Below are 22,794 nucleotides of genomic sequence, written 5' to 3' on the forward strand. Positions count from 1 at the left end.
GATTTATATTTTGCCACAAGTACACTTCAGAACAACTTTACAGACTTTTACAGCACAAGCATGGTATCATGTCCACCCATCAGACTTTGGCCTTTAACTGCTGCCCTCAAGGAAAACTTTACTCAGTTACATATAGGGTTGCCAAGTCTAACTCAGAAAATATCTGGGGACTTTGGGGGTGAAGCCAGGAGACTTTCACATTCCCTAAAATAAATAAGAAAAAATACAGCAGTGCAGTTCCCCTGAATACAGTCTTTTCCTCATTCCCAAGCCGATACACATCCCCTGTTCGTTCTCTCTCTCTCTCTCTCCCCCTCTCTGTGAGAGGTGGTAGAAATAAGCAGTTTGCAATCCCATACTTGTGTGGTCTCACTGGGGCAATTTACTCATGAGTTGCAGAAGTTCCAAGTTCTTCGGATTAACACAGGGAAACCAAAGGTTCCAGTTTACCCTTTACTATGCAAACGACCTTTGAAAAGATTGTAAAACAAATGAGGGTCTGGGTTGCTTTCACAGCTGCCATGTTGTTCTGCGGGCTCACCCTGCCCCCATTCAGCCTGGCCTCTACAGATTTAAAGGTACAGACACACCATCTAAAAAGTAAGCCTTTCCAAGCATCTTCTTAAGCCTTCAGAAGTGGAAAGGCACATTGCGGCTGTTGGAGCGGGGCTTCCCCTCGCTGCCCAGCTGACTAGGGGTGGGAAGGAGCCTGCAAAACAGACATCCCCCCCCCCCCCCGGAACCTGGGAGATAGCAAGCCTAGTCAAAGACACAAGACAGCAGCCGCCAAGTTTTTGATGTTGGCCGAATTTCTCAGAACATGATTTGCTAATCTGAATTTCTTTATCCATGTAAATACCCAAACTTCTCTCTTCATTCTCTAACAAGGTCGCAACTAGATGTGTATGTTGCCTTATTTAATCTAAAAGTTCCTGCATTGCAACAAAATATTATCATGGTCATTTTTAATCTCTAGTTTTGCTTGACTCAGTTTTACAACTGCATCGAAACTAGTCATGTTAGCATTTGCCTGCAGTGAGCATTTGAATTTCCGTTATTCTAGCTATATAAAATGGTGTCCTTTCTCTTCAGCGGCCATTTAGGGTTATCAGGTCTCCCACTATGGCAAAAGAGCTACAACTGGCAACCCCCCTCAACCTTTCTAGCTGCTAAGCCTGTGGGGCGGGGGGGAGAGAATACCCAAAACACTGCGATTAGTGTGATGATGTGATGTCATGCTACTCTATCTGTCAGAAACACTATGGGCGTTTTCGCACTCACCTTCAGCCGGCGCGGCCCCCTCTTCACCGTGCAGGATCTGCGCGGATTTCGCACTAAATGCCGCGGAGCAGCCGGAAGAGCTGGAAGCTCCCGGCGCAAAAGCCGCTCAAACGTAAACCGCCAAAAAGCAGTTTCCGTTTGCGCGGCTTTTGCGACGGGAGTTTCCGGCTCTTCCGGCTGCTCCGCGGCATTTAGTGCGAAATCCACACAGATCCTGTGCGGTGAAGAGGGGGGTCGCGCCGGCTGGAGGTGAGTGCGAAAACGCCCTATTAGAGGGAAATCCACTTTCCATAGAATCTCCCCGAATCCTAGAGCAGCATGATGTCACTTCCAAATTTCAGCTAGAAATGACATCCTGACATCAGCACTCATGACACCCCCATGCTTCACCCCCAGAAGCTCCCAGGATTGCCAAGCACAGGCCTGGAAGCCTTAGCTGCTACCGTGACATCTTATTATATCCCAAGAATGACTCAGGCTGCTGACTGAATACTATACCTCCAACATCTAGCTTATTCCAATCATACTTATATTGTATACCAGGGATATATCACATCCACCTAAATCCATCCAAATAGGACATGTGTGGGGGACTAATAGGGTTGCCAATCCCCAGGTGGGGGCAGGGGATCCCCCGGTTTGGAGACCCTCCCCCCGCTTCAGGGTCATCAGAAAGCGGGGGGGGGGAGGGAAATGTCTGCTGGGAACTCTATTATTCCCTATGGAGATTTATTCCCATAGAAAATCATGGAGAATTGATCCGCAGGTATCTGGGGCTCTGGGAGGGCTGTTTTTGGGGTAGAGGCACCAAATTTTCAGTATAGCATCTAGTGCCTCTCCCCAAAATACCCCCCAAGTTTCAAAAAGATTGGACCAGGGGGTCCAATTCTATGAGCCCCAAAAGAAGGTGCCCCTATCCATTATTTCCTATGGGAGGAAGGAATTGAAAAGGTGTGCCATCCCTTACAATGTGATGGCCAGAACTCCCTTTGAAGTTCAATTATGCTGGTCACAGCCTTGATCTTGGCTCCACCCCTAATGTCTCCTGGCTCCACCCCCAAAGTCTCCTGGCTCCACCCCCAAAGTCCCCAGATATTTCTTGAATTGGACTTGGCAACCCTAGGGACTAATGCAACTAGAATAATGCTGCTAAGAATGTTTGGACCTAGTGGGAAGCCATTCATGTGGAAGTGAAAGCCAGAAAGAGTGACAAGGATCTGAACAGGAAGAGCGGGTAAGTTAGGGATTCGATGAAGAAGAAACTTCAGCGTTATCAACGAGGGTTATGAAGAACCTTCATTCCCTCAAGCTAAACTTTAATAAAACAAGAAAAAAAAGATAAAATAAAAAAAAATATTTTAACAGTAGGGAGCATTTAGAAAAAAAAAACGCATTTCAGAAAGTTTTTCCTTGTGTTACCAGATAACAAGCACGGCACCTTTTAAAACATGACTGTTTGCCCCACAGGCATCAAACCAACAGTGTGTACAGGAGGGATTTAAGTAAGCCTGCACGTTGGATGCAATATAAATTAAAATGAGAGTTCTGTCAGTCTCGACTCACAGATTGTTTCTCCAGGTCTCCCCAAACACTTAATTTCAAATGAGTCTGTTTATTACTTCAGGAAGGGCCCAATGCATAATTTATCAGCAATACTTAGTCAATATACTCTTATAACATCCTCCTGTGCTTTGGCATGAAATATGCGACATAAATTCTATTAGCTGGGTACACAAGAGCTGCCCGAAGAATAAATAGGTATTCAAATAGAGCCAAAGTTAACAGGAATAAGTTGACCAAGTTAGAAATGAAACGCAGCACTTGATGTTCACAATCCTCCCCACCCAAAAAAACCCCTGTAAATGTAAGTCCAGAATTCCATACGGTAGTCACAGAGGTTGATCTAATAATATATAAAAAGTAATCGGTTATCTTTAATATAGCGTCTCAGTTAACTAGGCTCATGTACCGTCTGGCTTGTCAAACATATGATGCGTTGTGGTTTTCAATAAAATTCACAAACGGTCATCCTTTTCTTTATAACTTACCTGGTCTCAAGTGGCACATTACTATTAAGCACCCAGCTGTCTTGTAACTGAACAGATTCAGGAGTGGTTGCCAAATCATTTGGTGCAGGAGCTGGTGCATGAATCTGGTTCCGCCGATTTGTGAGGGAGTTTCTATTGAGGGAGTTGGCAGAGGAGTGATGATGAGACAGAGTATGGTTGTGAGGCGGTGGGAGAGGTGGTCTCAAAGTTGACTGGCTGTGATGATTTGAAGGGCCTGAAAAGGAAAATGGAAATAATAAATATTCCTGGGTTACCCAGTATTTCCAACAGCAAAGTGCCTGGCATATTAATCCTAAACTCCTAAATAAGTTCACATACTTAAGTGGAGTTTGCCCCCAAGGTTGGAATAAAGAGTCAGACACAATACATTGGTATAAAATTGGGCCGCTTTATTAAACATCATAATAAACGGCAAGGACACCCAACCAGTGGCCTGGCTGGGGCTAGGGGTCACCGTGACCGCTCCCCTGCCATTAACGGGCGAGAGACCCAGCCCCCCAGCCGGAGCTGTATGACTCAGCTCCCGCTAGGCAGGCCCAGCAGGGAGGCACGCACCAGAGGGCCTGAACCCAGATACACGTCTCGACGGAAGGCACCCTCTAATCAAGCCTCCAGGACAGTCTGCATTCTCCACACCCCGGCTCACCAAACCCCAAGGTTGATCATGCCAGACCCCTAATTCCCCAAAAGGGGGATGCTTCACAGTCCTCCCCTAGCCGCATAGTGCCCTTAACCCCAAAAACCTGCCAACTAAAGTGACCACCTATTTCACAGCACCTCCTGATAGCCAATTCCACAATCCATAGGCAAAAAACACACCCCAGCAACTGCCAATCAGCTGGAGCGCAAAAAATTCCTACCCGGCCCCCCAAATGAGGCAACCAGCAATCACCTACATAACATACAGGGTGGGCGGGAGGGCCGATCGTCCGCAGGACTGCCAGGAAGGGCGGAGGTCTGGCCGTTAAAACAGCCAGGCCCCGCCCACAGCATTGCGCGCCCAAACGGGTGAGCCCGACTCTCTCCTTCCTAGGAGGCAAACCAGGCTAAAGTAGCCTAGCAGCGTCGTTGCAGGCTGCAAGCCTCAGATTAGCTTCAAGCAAATAAATTTAGAATTGCATTCTAAAGAATATCTTCTTCCATTCTTTTGGAAGCATTCCACTCTATAGCAATAATGGTCATATGCGAATAATAAGATGTGAGCTGTCCCTCTTTACAGTAACAGTAATTTCCTTAATTCTAATTCATAAGCGCCCAGAATAATTTGGGAACCAATGTCCTAAGGTATGATTACACACTTCAGCAATAGTTGTAAGGGGGATATCATGTAGGTTATCTAAAGGGCCATCTTCCCATGAGGATCAGCAATTCTGGTTTGGGAAGCAATTTATTTGGATAAGGTACATAACATCCCATACCATCACATTATCAGAGGACCCTGGCCCCATGTAGAAGCAGTAGCTCCCACATGACCCTGGTGAAACATGAATTGGACCTTAAGACTGCTTCCCTGAATCTATTTAATATGTGACTATCCTCTACAATATAAACTGAAGCATTTATAAGCACATAGCCATCTAAACAAGAAGATTGTACTTTATTACAATCTCCTTTCCAATAATGAACACAAATGCCTAGATAATTTATCATATTTTTCTTATATTCATGCATTATTTAAGACTAAAATGAATGGAAAACAATATAAGAAAACAAACATATCAGGCAAGTGAGGTATTAATTGCATGTTTAATCATTACACTAATTTGTAATTTCTAGAGAACAATAATTAGAAAAAGTAGCATTAGCAAAATTGTAATTATATTGATGTATGTTTATTTTTAACAACTTGAAAATACATTTTGTATTTAATGAATCAAATGACGAAGGAAAACAAAGCGTTCACAGATTGATCTATACTCATATAGAACAACGGAGTATGGCAATAAGTTCCCCATTCAACAGTAAGTTAATTTAAGACATAATTTTAAAACATTAGTGCATACGCTCTTGAACATTTACTAGAGGCTTTAAAAATGCTGATTGTGAGATCTGTGGTGCAGAGGCACTGCCAAAGACAGATCCCATAAGTAGTTAATTTTAAGAATGCGTATCTGTTCCACTATGTCCGGAAGCAAAAGCCTAGTCAGGATGGATGTCTCCTATTAAGTGATACGACCTCCAGTTAGGGAAGCACTGCCACTTACCAACCAATAAAAAGGAGAATTGCATTTCAGTGCCAAGCAGTCCTTATCGCTCCTCTAAGTGACTTTTCGAAACTAGACGTTTTGAATATGTTCTGGACACACACTCAGCCTAATCCTCGCTGTTATGGGAACTGCTTGTGGTGTTGGTCCGCTTTATGCCACATGATACAGTGAGCGAACATTTTTTGTGAGGTGAGCCCTTGCTACCTGCCTAGGCAAAGTGGATAAACGAAGAGCAGGACCTTGTTTATCGTGGCCCCTAGATGACAGAATGCCCTTCCCTCTGCTTTATGCCTGGCACCAAGCCTGATGATTTTTCAGGTTCCTGGTTAAGATCTAGTGTCCAGCGTTAGTAGCTGGTCTTGACCTGATCAGGTTCCTGATGCCAGTCCAGGCAAGACTGGGCATGGAGCAGGAGCACCAGCTGCAGCAACTGAAGGGAGCAAGGCCCAGAGTTCCTCACAGCAACATCTGAGCCATGAAAGGTCAACACTATCGTCAGCCAGTGCCACAAGTGCAACAACAGCCGAGAATAGGCCCCAGAGGGTCCAGCTTACCCCAGAACCACCCAGCCCAGGATAAGGAGCTGGTGACAGCCTACTCCTGCCTGGCCTCCACATGCCAAGTAGCTGGCTCAGATGGGGGCAGGTGTCACATGGGCCAAGGGCAGAGAGTAGGGACAGACACCCCAATAGGCCCAAGAAAGGGCAGCCAATGATGGGAGGATAGGGAAAGATGGGTAACTGGGTACCGCCAGGACAGGAAGGCCATTCTTCCCAAGAAAAGGGAAGAACTGGGAAAACAGTCTCTTGAGTCAGTCTTTTTTAGTAGGGAAGCAAAGTGAACTATATAGATGAGGAGTAACAACAGACTATTTAGATGAGGAATAACAAAGAAGAAGAAGAAGAGCAAGAGTGTCAAGCGTGGGTTCATTGGAGCTCACAAGTAAGCAGACTTAGTATTTGAAACAAAGTTGCATTTATTGGATACTTCAGAGTTACTTCAGCTAGAAAGGCATTGGAACTGATGGAGATCAGCTCGAATCACTGGCATTTAACATTCTACATCAATGCAATCTTTCCTACCGCTCATTTCCTAAAACAGAAGGTTGCTTTTTGCATGTGAGATTTTTCCCAACGCTCCCCCCCTCCTCTTATCTCTTCAGTTGGTGGTTACATTTCCCGGAAGCAATGTCCTTGGCGCCTCTGGAGAGGAGGTGAGAATCTGCCACATACTGTCTACTTCAAAGAGACCTTGGCGACCTTTGATATTCCTGGGAAGCTACTCTCTACTTCCCCCCCCCCTCCCTCCTTGCTACCCCGGCCTCTATGTTAGTGAGCGTTTCTAGGCATTGATCAATACGGTTAGTAACAGCTTTTATCAATGTTGTAAATGAACAGAGCCTGACAAAGAGGTGCCAGTTATCAGAGACGGTTAAACAAAATATTGCAAGTGTTTAATATATTTAAGGATGTTTTATTTTAAGTTAACGAAAAAACCGCTCTAGTTGTGTCCGTCTGTGTCCCTTATAAAGCAGATATCTCTGCTACCTGGCATTACATTTTATGACACACACGGCCTGGCCCGACAAGGTCTCATTTATGTCAGATCCGGCCCTCACAACAAATGAGTTTGACACCCCTGGCCTAGACAGATAGCTAGATGTAAGGCTCCACCTGTTCTGATGGTGATACCCAGGACTCTGCCACTCTGTCCCCAATTCAAGGGAGGCTTCTCGAACCGCAGAAAGGGAGGGGGGGTTATACCACCTGGTATTAGCAAAATGAGCTTAATAAAACACACACACACAAAGCGGGGGGGGGGGGGGACAAGGCAAAAAAAACTCTTACCTTGAATAAAATGGTGTTGGTCTTAAAGGTGCTTTTGGCATTTCTCCCCTGCTATTGAGGCAGCTGAACAAGCAAGTGGCCCTTGTCGGCTTCGTTCTTCCTCTCTTCTTCCTTCGGCCACCATTTTTGTAAGCCTCCTGTACGATGCAACCAAGCAAAGTAGCCTCTGCCTCTTTCCCTTTTCTCCCTCCCTCTTCCCCAAGAGAGAAGGAGGGAGGAGAAGTCTCACCCGATGGAGGAACTTGGCTCTGTATATCTGCTATGCAATTGAGCCTGGCAGAGCTCTAGCTTTGACTGAGAGAACTCGAGCTGCACCAGGCTCTCTCAATCACACAGCACAGATACAGAGCCAAGCTCCTCCACCGGCTGAGGCTCCTCCTCCCTTGGGGAAAAGGGAGCGGGGAAGAGGCAGGGGCTGCTTTGCTTGGCTGCATTACACAGGACCATTACAATAATGGCGACCAAAGGAAGAAGAGAGGGAGAAGGAAGCAGACAGCGATCACTTAGGGAGGGACGGTGGCTCAGTGGTAGAGCATCTGCTTGGGAAGCAGAAGGTCCCAGGTTCAATCCCTGGCATCTCCAAAAAAGGGTCCAGGCAAATAAGTGTGGAAAACCTCAGCTTGAGACCCTGGAGAGCCGCTGCCAGTCTGAGTAGACAATACTGACTTTGATGGACCCAGGGTCTGATTCAGTATAAGGCAGCTTCATATGTAGGAGGGATGGTGGCTCAGTGGTAGAGCATCTGCTTGGGAAGCAGAAGGTCCCAGGTTCAATCCCCGGCATCTCCAAAAAAGGGTCCAGGCAAATTGGTGTGAAAAACCTCAGCTTGAGACCCTGGAGAGCCGCTGCCAGTCTGAGAAGACAATACTGACTTCGATGGGCCAAAGGTCTGATTCAGTATAAGGCAGCTTCATATGTTCACTTGCTTGCAGGCCTGATAGATGCCCTTTGGGGGCTGGATTAGGCCCACAGGCCACACCCTGGTCTAGGTACTTGCTTAATGTTTGAATGGTTTATTGAGGAATGTTACCATTCCACCAAAATTTAACACTGCTTTTCGTTTTAGCTCTTATTATCTTTTGCTGCTTTTATATTATCGGCTTCTGCTGAAATTGCCACTACTTGTTTTTGTGGCCTTTTAACACTCTTATCGAAAGGGCTATTTTAAACCATTCTGGGGGGGCTGGATTAGGTTTGTTTTTAATTTGTTATGGTTTTTAATAAGCTACGGTTTAAAGTGGATTGCAATTGTCATAAACCATTTTGGAATTTTTGCACGGAGAAGTGAGTGATACTAAGTGCTTCAACTCAATGCTCACTATCTCAGCAGTACCAGGAAAGGACTCTAGGATATCTTATTATCAAAGATTTTTTAAAAAATTTAAAACATTTTTTGCTGCCTTTCCACCCAATCAGGCCTCCCAAAGCAATAAACATTAAAACATCGAAATACTTGAACAAATAAAAAGAACATAAAACAATTATATAAATGTAGAATATAAAATAATTCAATAAAAAAGAAAATCTAAGCAAACAACACCAGAATCAGTAGGAGGGCCAATAACCATTACTGGGGTACCAAATCAAACAAAAAAGTCTCCACCCACCGGTGGAATGCGTCAATAAGAGAGGAGCCTCCCTGGGGAGGAAGTTCCAAAGGTTTGGTGCCATGATCAAGTTAGTATGTTTCCCTAAATCATTTTGTGGACTTGACCCTCTCAGTGACAGAGCAGATGAGAGTGCTTAAGACAAAGCGAGACAGACAAATTGTTCTTTATAGGGAGACTAATCACATGAGGTATTCCGGCAGTGCCTAGGGAGGAGACATGCTTCAGTACAACAGCTGTAATGAAAACCTAGAATGTTCTTTAGACGATTCAATCTCATCCATTATCATAGTATACAGGCTTTTCACAGTTGTTTTTTTACATTTCTGAGTGCAAGGCAAAAAGAAAAGAAGAAAAGAAAAGCTTGTTTAAAAAGGTAGGAAGGTAACATAGGGGCTGGTTTTTCCCGATTGTTATTTTTCACTACATTGGCCAATTTGTTGGAATGAACACATTCCACATTGTTTCCCAGTGCATGTTCACAATTTCTACAAAAAAGGGCTGGTGGAACAATTTTTCCCCAGAAGAATTCTACAGCACATTTTGCTTTGGACCTGCCTGTGCTAGAACTCTTCTGCATGATGGTATTACTCTAGAATTGGGCCTTTAGAGAACCAAAGAGCTGTGAAGACATTAATGAGGCTCTCTATACGATCCTGCTGGGAATATATTGTTAACGGCCAATGAGGCTGTATGAAGAAACCCAACCTTCGAAAGAAGTGGCTTTCTTCATTTATTTGCGTTTACCTTAAGATTTAAATGGAAAATGCAGATAATGGTAGGCTTAGAGAGTTGCCTGCACCCCCAATGAGACACACAAACTAGGTACCATGATACCAGCTTCTGTTACTGGAAGTATAAAAGCACCTGTGAGAGGCTCGACCATGAGTAAAAGCTTTGCAGCTCACACAAAAGAAGCGTGACAACATTATTTGTTATGTCTTAACTGTCCTGATAAATCATCCTGTTGTCCCAAGAGCGCCATAAATTCTACTAAACGTTCCCAATGCGCTTCCAGCGCGGCTGCATATTTCTCTCACCAAGAGTGCTTCCACACAGAGGTTTTGCTTTGGTTTGGTATCCAAAGCAGAGTGGATATTTTTGGAGTATCCGCGTGACAATGGGCGATTTCCCACACAGCTTACCAAGGAGCGAAGTCCCTCCTCACCGCGCAGCGTCTGCTCGGATTTCCCACCAACTGCTCCGCGGATTCAGGAAGTGCCGGACCTTTTGCGTTGCTAACGTAAACTAGGGTTTTAGCGATTTCCATTTGAGATGCAAAAGGTGCGGCACTTCCTGAATCCGCGAAGCAGTTGGTGGGAAATCCAAGCAGACGCTTCGCTCCTCGGTAAGCTGTGTGGGAAATCGCCCATTGTTCCCTAATCGTTTCATTTTCTTGGTTTTGGCTTGGTTTGCTCTGATCTTTTCCAAACCTGGCTTTGATGTGATATCTTGCTAAAGATCACAAAATATGTTTGCATGTCATGTGGACAGCAAAGTGCATATTTTAAAGGTTCTGCCCATATTGGTGACATTTGTCTTATCTCTGTGGCCACCATTGCCCCCCCCCCCCCCGACTACCCTGACTGAGGCCATTAAAAGACTGGCAAGGAGAGAACAACATACTCCAACATAAAGAATATGCTCTTACCAAAATAAAGACTGAATGTTCTCACACATAACGCTCTGCCACTTGCTCCCTCCCTCCCACCTATTCGCACAATTTCTTTTTGTATCCAAAGAGGAAAAAATGAAGGGCAACTTTGATTAGTCATTAGTTACTACACAGCGGGATATCAGACGTCCTCTTTCTCCTCCTCCTCCTGTACCCCATAGAAACAGTCTCCCACAAAGTTCCCCTCCTCCCTTTATCCAAGCCCCAGGAAACTGATGGATCCAAACACACCTCCTAGCTACATGCCAGATCCATGATGGGACCTTCTTCTCTCCACGGCTATATTCAGTGCTGGGGCAGATGGTGCTCTGTCCCCTTTCAAAAACGTAGTGCCCCCAATGAGGGAGTCCCTTTGCATCTCCCCAGAGGCATGCTGTTTGCCGATTGAGGGTCTGCTGTAAGAGGAGGTGAAAGTGAGCTCTCACTTCCCCCTGTCCTCCTCTCTGGCTACCTGGAAAGCTGATAACTTGGGGGAAGAATTTGAAAACCACTTCTGAGGGCAGCTGCAGCACCTGCTGGCCTCTTTGCCTCATCACATTGCATGCTCCTTATTTCTTGGTGGCGGGAGCAATTGGAGGTAAAGGCGAAAGGGAGAAAAGCACAGCAACTGTCCGGGGCTGAGAGTGTAAATGGCCTGTCCAGTTGCAGCACAGTAATGGCAGTGATGGAGCAGGGCAGCAAGGACTCCCTGCAGCCTTGAGCTCTACCACTGCTGTCTCCAGCTTTCACTCTCTTGCTCTCTCTCAGAAACTTTTAACAGAGCCCACTTTTGCAAGATTCCTGCAAGGACGGCATTTCCTGCAAGATTCCTGTAAGGAGAGCCAGTTTAGTGTAGTGATTAAGTGCGCGGACTCTTATCTGGGAGAACCGGGTTTGATTCTCCACTCCTCCACTTGCACCTGCTGGCATGGCCTTGGGTCAGCCATAGCTCTGGCGAGATTGTCCTTGAAAGGGCAGCTGCTGTGAGAGCCCTCTCCAGCCCCACCCACCTCACAGGGTGTCTGTTGTGAGGGAGGAAGGCAAAGGAGATTGTGAGCCACTCTGAGACTCTTCGGAGTGGAGGGTGGGATATAAATCCAATATTTTCTTCATCTTCTTCTTCATCTTCTCTTTGATCTTTCCCCCCTAAGGGGTGTTCCCTTGGCTCCTCCATGGTAAGCAACTTCTTGGCATCCCTTCTTTAATGACACCAACCCATTCAACAGCACCAGCTGAAATTAATTAGCACCTCTGGCTCACCCTCCCAAAAAATCCTGCTTATAGCCTTGCTACTCCCCCACAGTAACTAACTGTGGGAAGTCAAAGCAGTAAGGTAGGCAGTGGCCACACAGGTTTTCCGCTAGGTCCTAACTGCCCCACTGCCACTTGCAGCTTCCCCTCACCTGCATAAGAACATAAGAGAAGCCATGTTGGATCAGGCCAATGGCCCATCCAGTCCAACACTCTGTGTCACATAAGAACATAAGAGAAGCCATGTTGGATCAGGCCAATGGCCCATCCAGTCCAATACTCTGTGTCACATAAGAACATAAGAGAAGCCATGTTGGATCAGGCCAATGGCCCATCCAGTCCAACACTCTGTGTCGCATAAGAACATAAGAGAAGCCATGTTGGATCAGGCCAACGGCCCATCCAGTCCAACACTCTGTGTCACATAAGAACATAAGAGAAGCCATGTTGGATCAGGCCAATGGCCCATCCAGTCCAACACTCTGTGTCACATAAGAACATAAGAGAAGCCATGTTGGATCAGGCCAATGGCCCATCCAGTCCAACACTCTGTGTCACATAAGAACATAAGAAAAGCCATGTTGGATCAGGCCAACGGCCCATCCAGTCCAACACTCTGTGTCACATAAGAACATAAGAGAAGCCATGTTGGATCAGGCCAACGGCCCATCCAGTCCAACACTCTGTGTCACATAAGAACATAAGAGAAGCCATGTTGGATCAGGCCAATGGCCCATCCAGTCCAACACTCTGTGTCACATAAGAACATAAGAGAAGCCATGTTGGATCAGGCCAATGGCCCATCCAGTCCAATACTCTGTGTCACATAAGAACATAAGAGAAGCCATGTTGGATCAGGCCAATGGCCCATCCAGTCCAACACTCTGTGTCGCATAAGAACATAAGAGAAGCCATGTTGGATCAGGCCAATGGCCCATCCAGTCCAACACTCTGTGTCACATAAGAACATAAGAGAAGCCATGTTGGATCAGGCCAACGGCCCATCCAGTCCAACACTCTGTGTCACATAAGAACATAAGAGAAGCCATGTTGGATCAGGCCAATGGCCCATCCAGTCCAACACTCTGTGTCACATAAGAACATAAGAGAAGCCATGTTGGATCAGGCCAATGGCCCATCCAGTCCAACACTCTGTGTCACATAAGAACATAAGAGAAGCCATGTTGGATCAGGCCAACGGCCCATCCAGTCCAACACTCTGTGTCACATAAGAACATAAGAGAAGCCATGTTGGATCAGGCCAACGGCCCATCCAGTCCAACACTCTGTGTCACATAAGAACATAAGAGAAGCCATGTTGGATCAGGCCAATGGCCCATCCAGTCCAACACTCTGTGTCACATAAGAACATAAGAAAAGCCATGTTGGATCAGGCCAACGGCCCATCCAGTCCAACACTCTGTGTCACATAAGAACATAAGAGAAGCCATGTTGGATCAGGCCAATGGCCCATCCAGTCCAACACTCTGTGTCACATAAGAACATAAGAGAAGCCATGTTGGATCAGGCCAATGGCCCATCCAGTTCAACACTCTGAGTCACATAAGAACATAAAAGAAGCCATGTTGGATCAGGCCAATGGCCCATCCAGTCCAACACTCTGTGTCACATAAGAACATAAGAGAAGCCATGTTGGATCAGGCCAATGGCCCATCCAGTCCAACACTCTGTGTCACATAAGAACATAAGAGAAGCCATGTTGGATCAGGCCAATGGCCCATCCAGTCCAACACTCTGTATCACACAGTGGCCAAAAAATTTATATATTTATATATACACACTGTGGCTAATAGCCACTGATGGACCTCTGCTCCATATTTTTATCTAACTCCCTCTTGAAGCTGTCTATGCTTGTAGCCGCCACCACCTCCTGTGGCAGTGAATTGGGTGAAGAAGTACCTCCTTTTATCCGTTCTACCTCCGTTTTATCCATCTTGTTCGCTGCGCAGCTCAAGCAGACTGATGTCACAAGAAAGGAGGAGAAATAGTATGGAAGAGTGGCCAGATCCTCAGAGCAGAGCAGACTCAGGGAATTTTACATTCTTGCCCTCTGTGTCACACAAACCACCTCTTGCTTCTCTCGCTACCCTCGTTGGTACAATTAATACTGGCCAAGTCTGTTTTTTTTTTTTAAGGGCATTTCTGCATTTTTTAAAAATATACATAATAAAAGAAAGAAACTTGATATTTCACAGTAAAAGGGCGTGGCAATGCTTTCTTTATTATAAAACCGATTACTCTTTAGATGGAGGGAATAAAATAACACAGTATGCATGACAAACTGAAGAATGTTTCTGAAAATTAAACAGCATATGGTGCTGTAAGTACAGATGGTTGTGGCAGGAAGACCAGTTAGAGGGGGCAGGAAGCTGCCAAATATGTCATACAGCAGATGAAGAGAGAATGTTTCATCGATGTCTCATGTTCAATATGTCCAGGAGTGAACTTGTCCAAGCCTTCCTCTCCTCATATGCTCCCCATAGCCACTGAAAGGCGCCATATACTTCATGATGGTTTGGATTCATTTCCTCCCTCTCATTTGTATTCCCCATTCCGTTTTTCCTCATGTCATGTCACTTCCACTGGCAAAAGACTGAAAGAGAAATCCCTGTCTTCCCACCTGCCTTTTGGCAAAAACTCTGGTCCATGCTGCATCCATCTCCTTCCTTGTCCATCGCAACCTTGACCAATTTCACACAAGCCTTGTTCCGGGCGGAGAGCCCTTTTGCTCCCGGAGCTCCTTTCCGTTTCACACAAGTTGCCCCGGAGCTGCGAGATGGCACAGTGCTCTTCCACAGCAAGCAGGATCCTCTTCCAATCGGTTTCTGCTTGTTGCGGGAGAACGGGAGCGCCCACTCGCAGCTCCGGGATAACTTGTGCGAAAACAGAGGGAAACTCCAGGATCAAAAGGGTTCTCCACTCAGAACTAGTGTGAAATCGGTCCTTATCAACTCATATTTTCTGTTGTCACACTCCAGTTCTATCTCAACCCTGTCCTACCTACAACTCACCATCACAAATAATTAGTCTCTATTATTTGAATCACATGATGCCCCTTCCTTCAATCCTTGGCGTCTCCATCACAAACTCAGAATTCTAGGCCCTACTTTTCCTGCACACCTGTATCCATATATCCCTATGAATGAAATCTTCCTTTCCCTCTGTCTTTTGTCCTTTGTTTTCCCTTTATCTGTGGAACTTGCATTTAGAACACCTACACAGTGCTGCCTTTCCTCAAAATATATCCTTTCCAAGAAATCTTTGCTTATCCCATCAATGCTCGCCCTTACTAAGCCTAACTGGACTAAATGTATATACTTCCTGTTTTGCTCACCCCTTTCCCTCTCCACTGTCTACCACCCCGATAGTGAATTTTAGATTTCAAGTTCCTCAGGGAACCTGCTTATTGCTGCTATTTTATAAAGTTACATTCACACTGATGGTCTTATATTAACAATAATATAGAATGAGGAGGCTTTCTTTTGGAAATAGTGTTAGTATACGAAGAAGATTAGGGTTTGTAGAGTCTTTCGGGCTCAAGTGCCGTGTTCTACTGGAGAAAGTTTTCCTTCCAGACGTTTCGTTCTCAGCTGCGGAGAACATCCTCAGTGGCGTTGCAGCCGGAGCAGGCGCTTTGACCTTCTTGGCTGCTGTGCATTGAGTGGGGCCAGGGCTGCTGGAGAGCTGCTATTTCACACCCTCTCCAGCCTAGAAATACAGCAGCCAAGAAGGTCAGAGTGCCTGCTCCGGCTGCAACGCCACTGAGGATGTTCTCCACAGCTGAGAACGAAACGTCTGGAAGGAAAACTTTCTCCAGTAGAACACGGCACTTGATCCCGAAAGACTCTACAAACCCTAATGATGTTACCAGCCGTGAAAACCTGAAATCTTTGATACGAAGAAGATTGTTTTGTGTACATATGTGAGTACAGTTTTACACTTTTCATCGACAGATGATTACCTAGCAGTTAAAACTTCTGAGTTGCCTAAGGACCAGAAGACAGGCCAGCTATCCACGCTATTATTAAGCTGGTTCTTAAGCAAAGGTCTAAGGATCTGCTTCACCAGATTATGGCTCCAAGCTAAACATTCAAACAATGGACATTATCAGTCTGGTAGACAAGACAGTGTGCAATAGATACTGCCAACTTTAAAAGTCACCTGACTGCCCTGTTATCAGATGGGACAGGCATTATTTGACACAATACCAGGCTTCTCAATAGTTTTCTGAACCTTGATCATTTTCATGTTATAGTTATAAGAAAAATCCAGAATTGGATCTGAAGGTTTATTCTCAGTTCTCTCCCCGAAGTTTGTTAATGTCTCCTGCAAAAGGAAGGGAGACAGGAAAGAGAGGCAAGAGAACCTGATTCGAGAATGATACTAGCAGAGCTTCCCTTGGTCAGTCATGCTCTCCTGTGCAGCAATTTCCCTCACTATGTTTCCCAAGAACTACCGGCAGAGGGATTAATTTAGAGGCCCCTACCTGGACCTTGCTTGGAGTCTGAAAACCCCAATTTGGACCTTGAAGCCCAATACTGGACTTCAGATCATCTAATTATTACCCAACCTATTTTTTTCTGGGAAATACATTTTTGTGAATGATAAAATAAAAATGTGCACATTTTGAATAACTGTGGGGAATCTATGGTATCTAATGCGTTCAGCCTGTATTTCCCAAACAGCTTGAGCATTCTTCATTTATCCTCACTTCCTCACAAAATGGAAGACATATACCATGGCGGAACGGTATAATGATTTACTAGATTACATCGCAAAGTATGTCTTAGCTTTATTGCTCCAAAAATATGAATCACATAACAGCTCTGATTTGGGAGATCCTTAAAGAAAAAGCCCCGTGGTGCAGAGTGTTAAAGCTGCAGTCCTAAGCTCTGCTCATGCCCTGAGTTCAATCCCCAGCAGAAGCTGGGTTTTCAGGTAGCTGGCCCGAGGTTGACTCAGCCTTCCAACCTTCCGAGGTCGGTAAAGTCCCCAGCTTGCTGGGGGGAAAGTGTAGATGACTGGAGAAGGCAATGGCAAACCACCTCGTAAAAAGTCTGCCGTGAAAACGTCGTGAAAAGCAGTGTCACCCCAGAGTCGGAAACGACTGGTGCTTGCACAGGGGACCTTTCCTTTTCCTAAAATAAAATAGTAAACACAGCATAGCAGGCATTGAATCTATGAAATTATAATGAACTTGAGTGCTTATTATTGCTGTTGACTGAAACCTTAACTCCTATTCATTTCTTCAAGAATATATTTAATGACACTCTTTCCTTATACCATTTGCAATATAACTGTTTACATAGCACAGCGCTATATACCCTGAGTATTACAATTCAATATAGCTGTGTATTAATTATGCATATATGTCTACACAAACACACACACTCCTTTGTTTGTAGATTCTGATCAATTCCAACACTAAGGTTTTGTTTCAAGACTGATATGTAGGGAAGATAATGCTCATTGTTTGAATACCAGAACTTTGCAAGGGGTTCACATTAATATTTATAATTTCACTGTCTTCGCAGTAAAAACACCTAAGGCTAGGCAAGCAGCAGTGGTTGCAAGGTCTGTAAATTTCTTGATCTTGGAACTTCAAGGAGGAAATCATTCTTCATATAATCATGGGCGAGCAGCTTGAAGGATTGGTACACAGCAGCTAAAAAATATGCAGTGCTCTGCAGGTTCTTCCTATTGCCTCAGCAGTTGGAGACCTAAAGATGATGAATAACTTGATGGGAGACCAATAACTTTGGAGAAGTGAGACGAGGAGAACATGACGTTATTGTGCGGAATCGTCTGTATTTTCTTTAAACAGCAATTGCCGCAAGAAGCTTTAGGTTGCCGCAAAATACCACAGCAAAACGTCTTGCTGGTTTGAGTTATAGGGAACACATATTGCCAGAAAGACCTACAGTATTTGCTGGCGTATAAGACTACTTTTTTGCCCCGAAAAACATGCCTCCAAGTGGGGGGGTCGTTCTATACGCCGGGTGCACTTCAGTTGGGATAGACATAGCTGCCCATAGTAGCCTTCCGATGCTCGCCCGGTGCCCAAAGTGGCCTCCCGATGCCTGCCCACCTCATTCTACATACCATCCAGTATTGCGCGGTATCCAGCGCGGCCGCAGCGGGTGATCAGCGTGGTTGCGGCGAGCATCAGCAGTGAGACAGGGGTGCCAGCCTTTTCGGCGTGACCAGCCCGTTCTGCTCGGCGGGAAGCAGCAGCGCTCCGTCCCGCCCCTTGTCTACGCAGAGCTTGCACATGCGCACTAGTGCTGGTCACAGGGAGATGCAGGGGCGGGCCAGAGGCACTGTGATCGCGCTGCGGCCGTACAATGGTGTGCGGAAGAGGGGGTAGTCTTATACGGCGAGTATATAACAAACTCTATATTTTGAGTGGAAATGTTGGGGAGTCATCTTATACGCCCAGTCGTCTTATACGCCGGCAAATACGGTACATTTGGCTGCCCATTTGCCTTCTGGGCACCACTCAAAGTACTGGACATTACCTATTAAGTACTAAACGGTTAGGGACCAGTTTAGATTTTTAAAAAAAATCCTTCGGTGATATGGAACAATTTTTATTGAAAGGTCTCTGAAGGGCCATCTTTTCCTCATATAACAATCCCAGTACTGCAGATGAGAACCTTTATGTCTGTCTGTCTGTCTATCTTTGCTCATACAGCTATCACCTTAAGCAGGTTAGAACCAAAACCAGGAACTTTTAAGTCAATGATATCAAACTGGAAAAATTCTGCATAGGATTTGGGGTTGCCAGGTCCAACTCAGAAAATACCAAGGACTTCGGGGGTACAACCAAGAGACTTTCCCATTCCCTTAAATAAATAAACAAAAACACAGCAGTGCAGCTCCCCTGAATACAGTCTTTGTTTCCTTGTTCCCCAGCAGATGGCTGCACTTCCACTAAATAAAAGTGAACACTCACACACACACACACAAAGCAGCCAAAATAAATTAAGTTTGCAAGCACCCACTTTTGTGATCTCACTGGGGCACCAAAGTTGCTGAATGTAACTATCTGCTGTATTTCCACCAGCTTCTTCAGACTAACACAGGAAATGAAAGGCTCTAGTTTACGCTTTACTATGCAAATGACTTCTGAAAGGAATGTAAAACAATGGGAGGGACTGTGCTGGCTTCCTTTATCTTCCTTTCTCACAGCTTCACAGACTCACCAGAAATAACCACATGGCTCTGCCAGCTCACCCCGTCCACATTCAACCTTGGTCCTATGGAGATTTAAATGCCCATGCACCTTCCAAGTTTCCAAACTTCTTCTAAGCTTCCAAGCTTCTTCTAAACCTTCTGAGGTGGAAAGGCACATTGTGGCTGTTGGGGTGGGGCTTTCCCCACTGACCAGCTGGCTGGCAAGAAGGAGCCTGCAAAACCCAGGGGATCTCCTGCTGGAACCTGGGGACTGGCAAGCTTAATAGGATGGTATTATAAATCTAATCTGAGAGCTCTTGATAAGTAAGAAAAAGAAGAAGAGTTTGGATTTATATCCCACCCTTCACTCTGAATCTCAGAGCAGTCACAATTTCCTATACCTCCCCCCCCCACACATACAACAAACACCCTGTGAGGTAAGTGGGGCTGAGAGAGCTCTTACAGCAGCTGCCCTTTTAAGGACAACTCCTACAAAAGCTATGGCTGACCCAAGGCCATTCCAGCAGCTCTAAGTAGAGGAGTAGGGAGTCCAGATAAGAGTCTCTCAGATAAGAGTCTACACACTTAACCACTATACCAAACTGGCTCTCGAAATATCCAATTATGTAAGAAAAGGTATAATTTCAACTACACCATTTCTAATTCAATCTACACCATTTCTAATTCAAGCTAGCTCAGGTAAAAAAAAAGTATTTCATTCAAAAGATCTTGTTGCAGCTTGGAATTTGAGGAGGGAGGAGAACTACTGCTTACCTGATCTTGTAGTTTTCTCGGCGTGGATACAAACGTAAGCTGAGTTACACTCTTCTAAATCCATTGAAATCAAAGCAGCTTAGCAGAGTGTTAATTGTGCTTATGATTGAATGGCTGGTTTCTCAGACATGTTAGGTCCAAGCTATTAAACTGATTTACATGTCAAAACACAGCATCTTTAATTTTGTCCCATGGACAACACTGGCAATACAATTCTAAGAATATTTTCCTGGGAGAAAGCCCCACTGAATACACCTGAGTAGCATTCTGAATAAATCTACTCAGGATTGCTCTCATAGTTTGTGCAGATACTGGAAGTGAGTGATCTATTCTAGTCAAGAATGTGGGCCACCAAATTCTGTCATCTATCACAAATGAACCTTTCAGTCATTACAAAAACACCAGCATTCAGTCATTACAAAAACACCAGCAGTTCACTGCAGTAGTTTAGCCTCAAGGAATGGAAACTGTGATCAACAGTACCTTAGCCTTCAGCTCTGATGAACGTGAGAAAAACACTACAGTTCTTAGGAGCCCGATCAGGCAATTCTAGGCAGAGTTTTTTTTCCAGTCTAAGACCATAGGAATCAATGGGGTTAAACTGCAATGACTCTGAATAGGATTGCACTTTGAGTGTCCAGGAAATCAAATATGATGAAGGCACATACACAACTTGCAGAGATCAAAAGTCTGCGTACAGATGGCTGTGCTTGAAGCTGATTCCCTTTGTAATTCTACATAGATGTGTGGGCAGCAAGGACCTTTCCTTCCCAATGAGACGCATAATTTGATTTTGCAGTCTGAAATTGCAAATCAGGAATGAAAGATTAACTGGGCAGATTTATCTGAAGCGAACAGGGAGTTAAGGGCGCAGGCATTCACTCTCCAACTTGACAGTGGAACCTTTCTAGTGCATTGCTTGAAAATGAACACTGGGATTTACTGGTCTACTGTTTTATTCCATGAGCTGTCCTAGTCATGCTGGTAATTTCGTATGCCTTCTCAGTAGCCTATGGATTTCGGTTGAAGCCAAACACCCTCTCTAAGCTATTGTCGTTCTTAATTTTCTTTGTGGCAAATTTTTTTTTATTAGTAACATATGGTAGCAAAACTATATCTACAACTTATAAAAGCTTAAAATGAAAGAAAAAACTTTCTGCCCCACATCTTACTTTTCCCCCACCCCTCCCCTTGTTACTTGACCCCCGCCAGTGTTATTTACTTAAAGAAAGCAAATATTAAAGGTACCCTTAACTATTAAAAAGAGGAAAGAGAAGAAAAGAAGGGAAAAAACCCCCCAAAAGTTATATTCTTATTTTAAAAACTTTAATCATTATCAAAGATTGTCCAATGTCCTTTTATTTTCCACTCTTTTTCTACGTATCTTCTGAATTTCTTCCACTCAAACTTAAAAAGTTCCAAATCATAGTCTCTTAATTTTCTTGTTAATTTGTCCATTTCACTCCATGACATAACCTTTGTAATCCAATCCCATTTCTCTGGTATTTTTTCTTGCTTCCACAGCTGCGCACATAATGTCCTAGCAGCTGAGAGCAAGTACCATATTAAAGTTCTGTCTTCTTTTGGAAATTTTTCCATTTGTAATCCCAGCAGAAAAGTCTCTGCCACTTTATTAAATTCATATCCCAAAATCTTAGAAATCTCTTGCTGAATCATTTGCCAAAACATTTTAGCCCTTTCACAAGTCCACCACATATGGTAGAAAGAACCTTCATGCTTTTTACATTTCCAACACCTATCTGGCATCTTGTTGTTCATCTTTGCTAATTTTTTTGGAGTCATATACCATCTATACATCATCTTAAAACAGTTTTCTTTAATACTATGACATGTTGCAAGTTTCATAGAATTTTTCCACAAAGTCGTTCTTAATTTTCTGTCCCATTTTATGCAAGAATACTGACCTACCCCTTCCCCAGCATTATCAAATCACTTTGCAAGCTGAGATACTCCGGCACGTGCACTATAGACTCTTGCTAAAACCGTGCTACATAGGGATTTCAAAGATAGCCTAGTTAATCTCTCACCTCAAAGCTTCACTTAAAATCCTGCTGAAATCAGGGAAAACATCTGTGAGCACAGTCAAAATGCAGAGCAATCTCTTTTCTGTATCAAAGTTCCGTACCAACAGAGCCTCAGAAATGCCATATTGGCTGTAGCTTACTCATACTTACTGACAGAACGTGACGTGCGCTTTAATGCCCTTCATTAAATAACGGTAACTACAACAACGAGATGCAGGGCTCAATTGCTAAAAATAGCACTGGACATAGATAAAATACCGAAAAGCAAAGCAACAGGACTTTAACAATATTCGTGATCCTGATAATTTCATCAATAGCATTTCTTTCAAATATTATACCCGCTTTACAATTTTTTTTAAAAAAAAATACAATTCATCGCCTCATTGTCACGAGCTGGTAAGGGCATACATTTCATTTAAAGCAGCTGTGCATCAACAGTATTTATGCTGCATAGGATTTTACCAGGAAAGATACTGATTATCTTCTCCTTTACACTGGTAATTTAAGCAACTCTAGGCACCAAACAGAACTTTGAAGAACTCATAAAATTTGATCCCCAAAGTGGATGCACTTAAAAACAATAAAAAAGTAATATCCTATTTTTAACAGCCTAAAAATGCTCCTCTACAAAAACCGTTTTGGCTAGAAGTTCCAGTCTGTTGACATTTTTCAGGCAAAAAGATCATTAGCTGAGCACAGCTTGAAAATCTGATTGTTCTCTAGATGGTCCATGAGGGAGCCTGAAAATTGTCACAGTGATGTAAGAATAATTGTGTTAGAAGGTGGTTTCTCTTCCAGCACATTCTGAAAATGAGCAGTCGCACCAGACACATGCCATCGAAGATGAAAAATTCTGGAATCA

General features: G+C 44.4%; 1 protein-coding gene across 3 annotated transcripts in view; it reads right to left on the reverse strand.

Annotated features, from left to right (window-relative positions):
• The window catches only part of TENM2 (teneurin transmembrane protein 2), a 1,752,117-nt gene that overhangs the window by 531,064 nt on the left and 1,198,259 nt on the right, over positions 1-22,794 (reverse strand). For all 3 annotated transcript variants that reach the window (XM_060240624.1, XM_060240625.1, XM_060240626.1), the window contains one exon: positions 3,330-3,564. In XM_060240624.1, the coding sequence (XP_060096607.1) occupies positions 3,330-3,564 (235 nt within the window). The remainder of the gene's footprint in view (positions 1-3,329; positions 3,565-22,794) is intronic.

This window comes from Heteronotia binoei, chromosome 5 (assembly GCF_032191835.1).
Source record: "Heteronotia binoei isolate CCM8104 ecotype False Entrance Well chromosome 5, APGP_CSIRO_Hbin_v1, whole genome shotgun sequence".
In the NCBI taxonomy this organism is placed as follows: domain Eukaryota; kingdom Metazoa; phylum Chordata; class Lepidosauria; order Squamata; family Gekkonidae; genus Heteronotia; species Heteronotia binoei.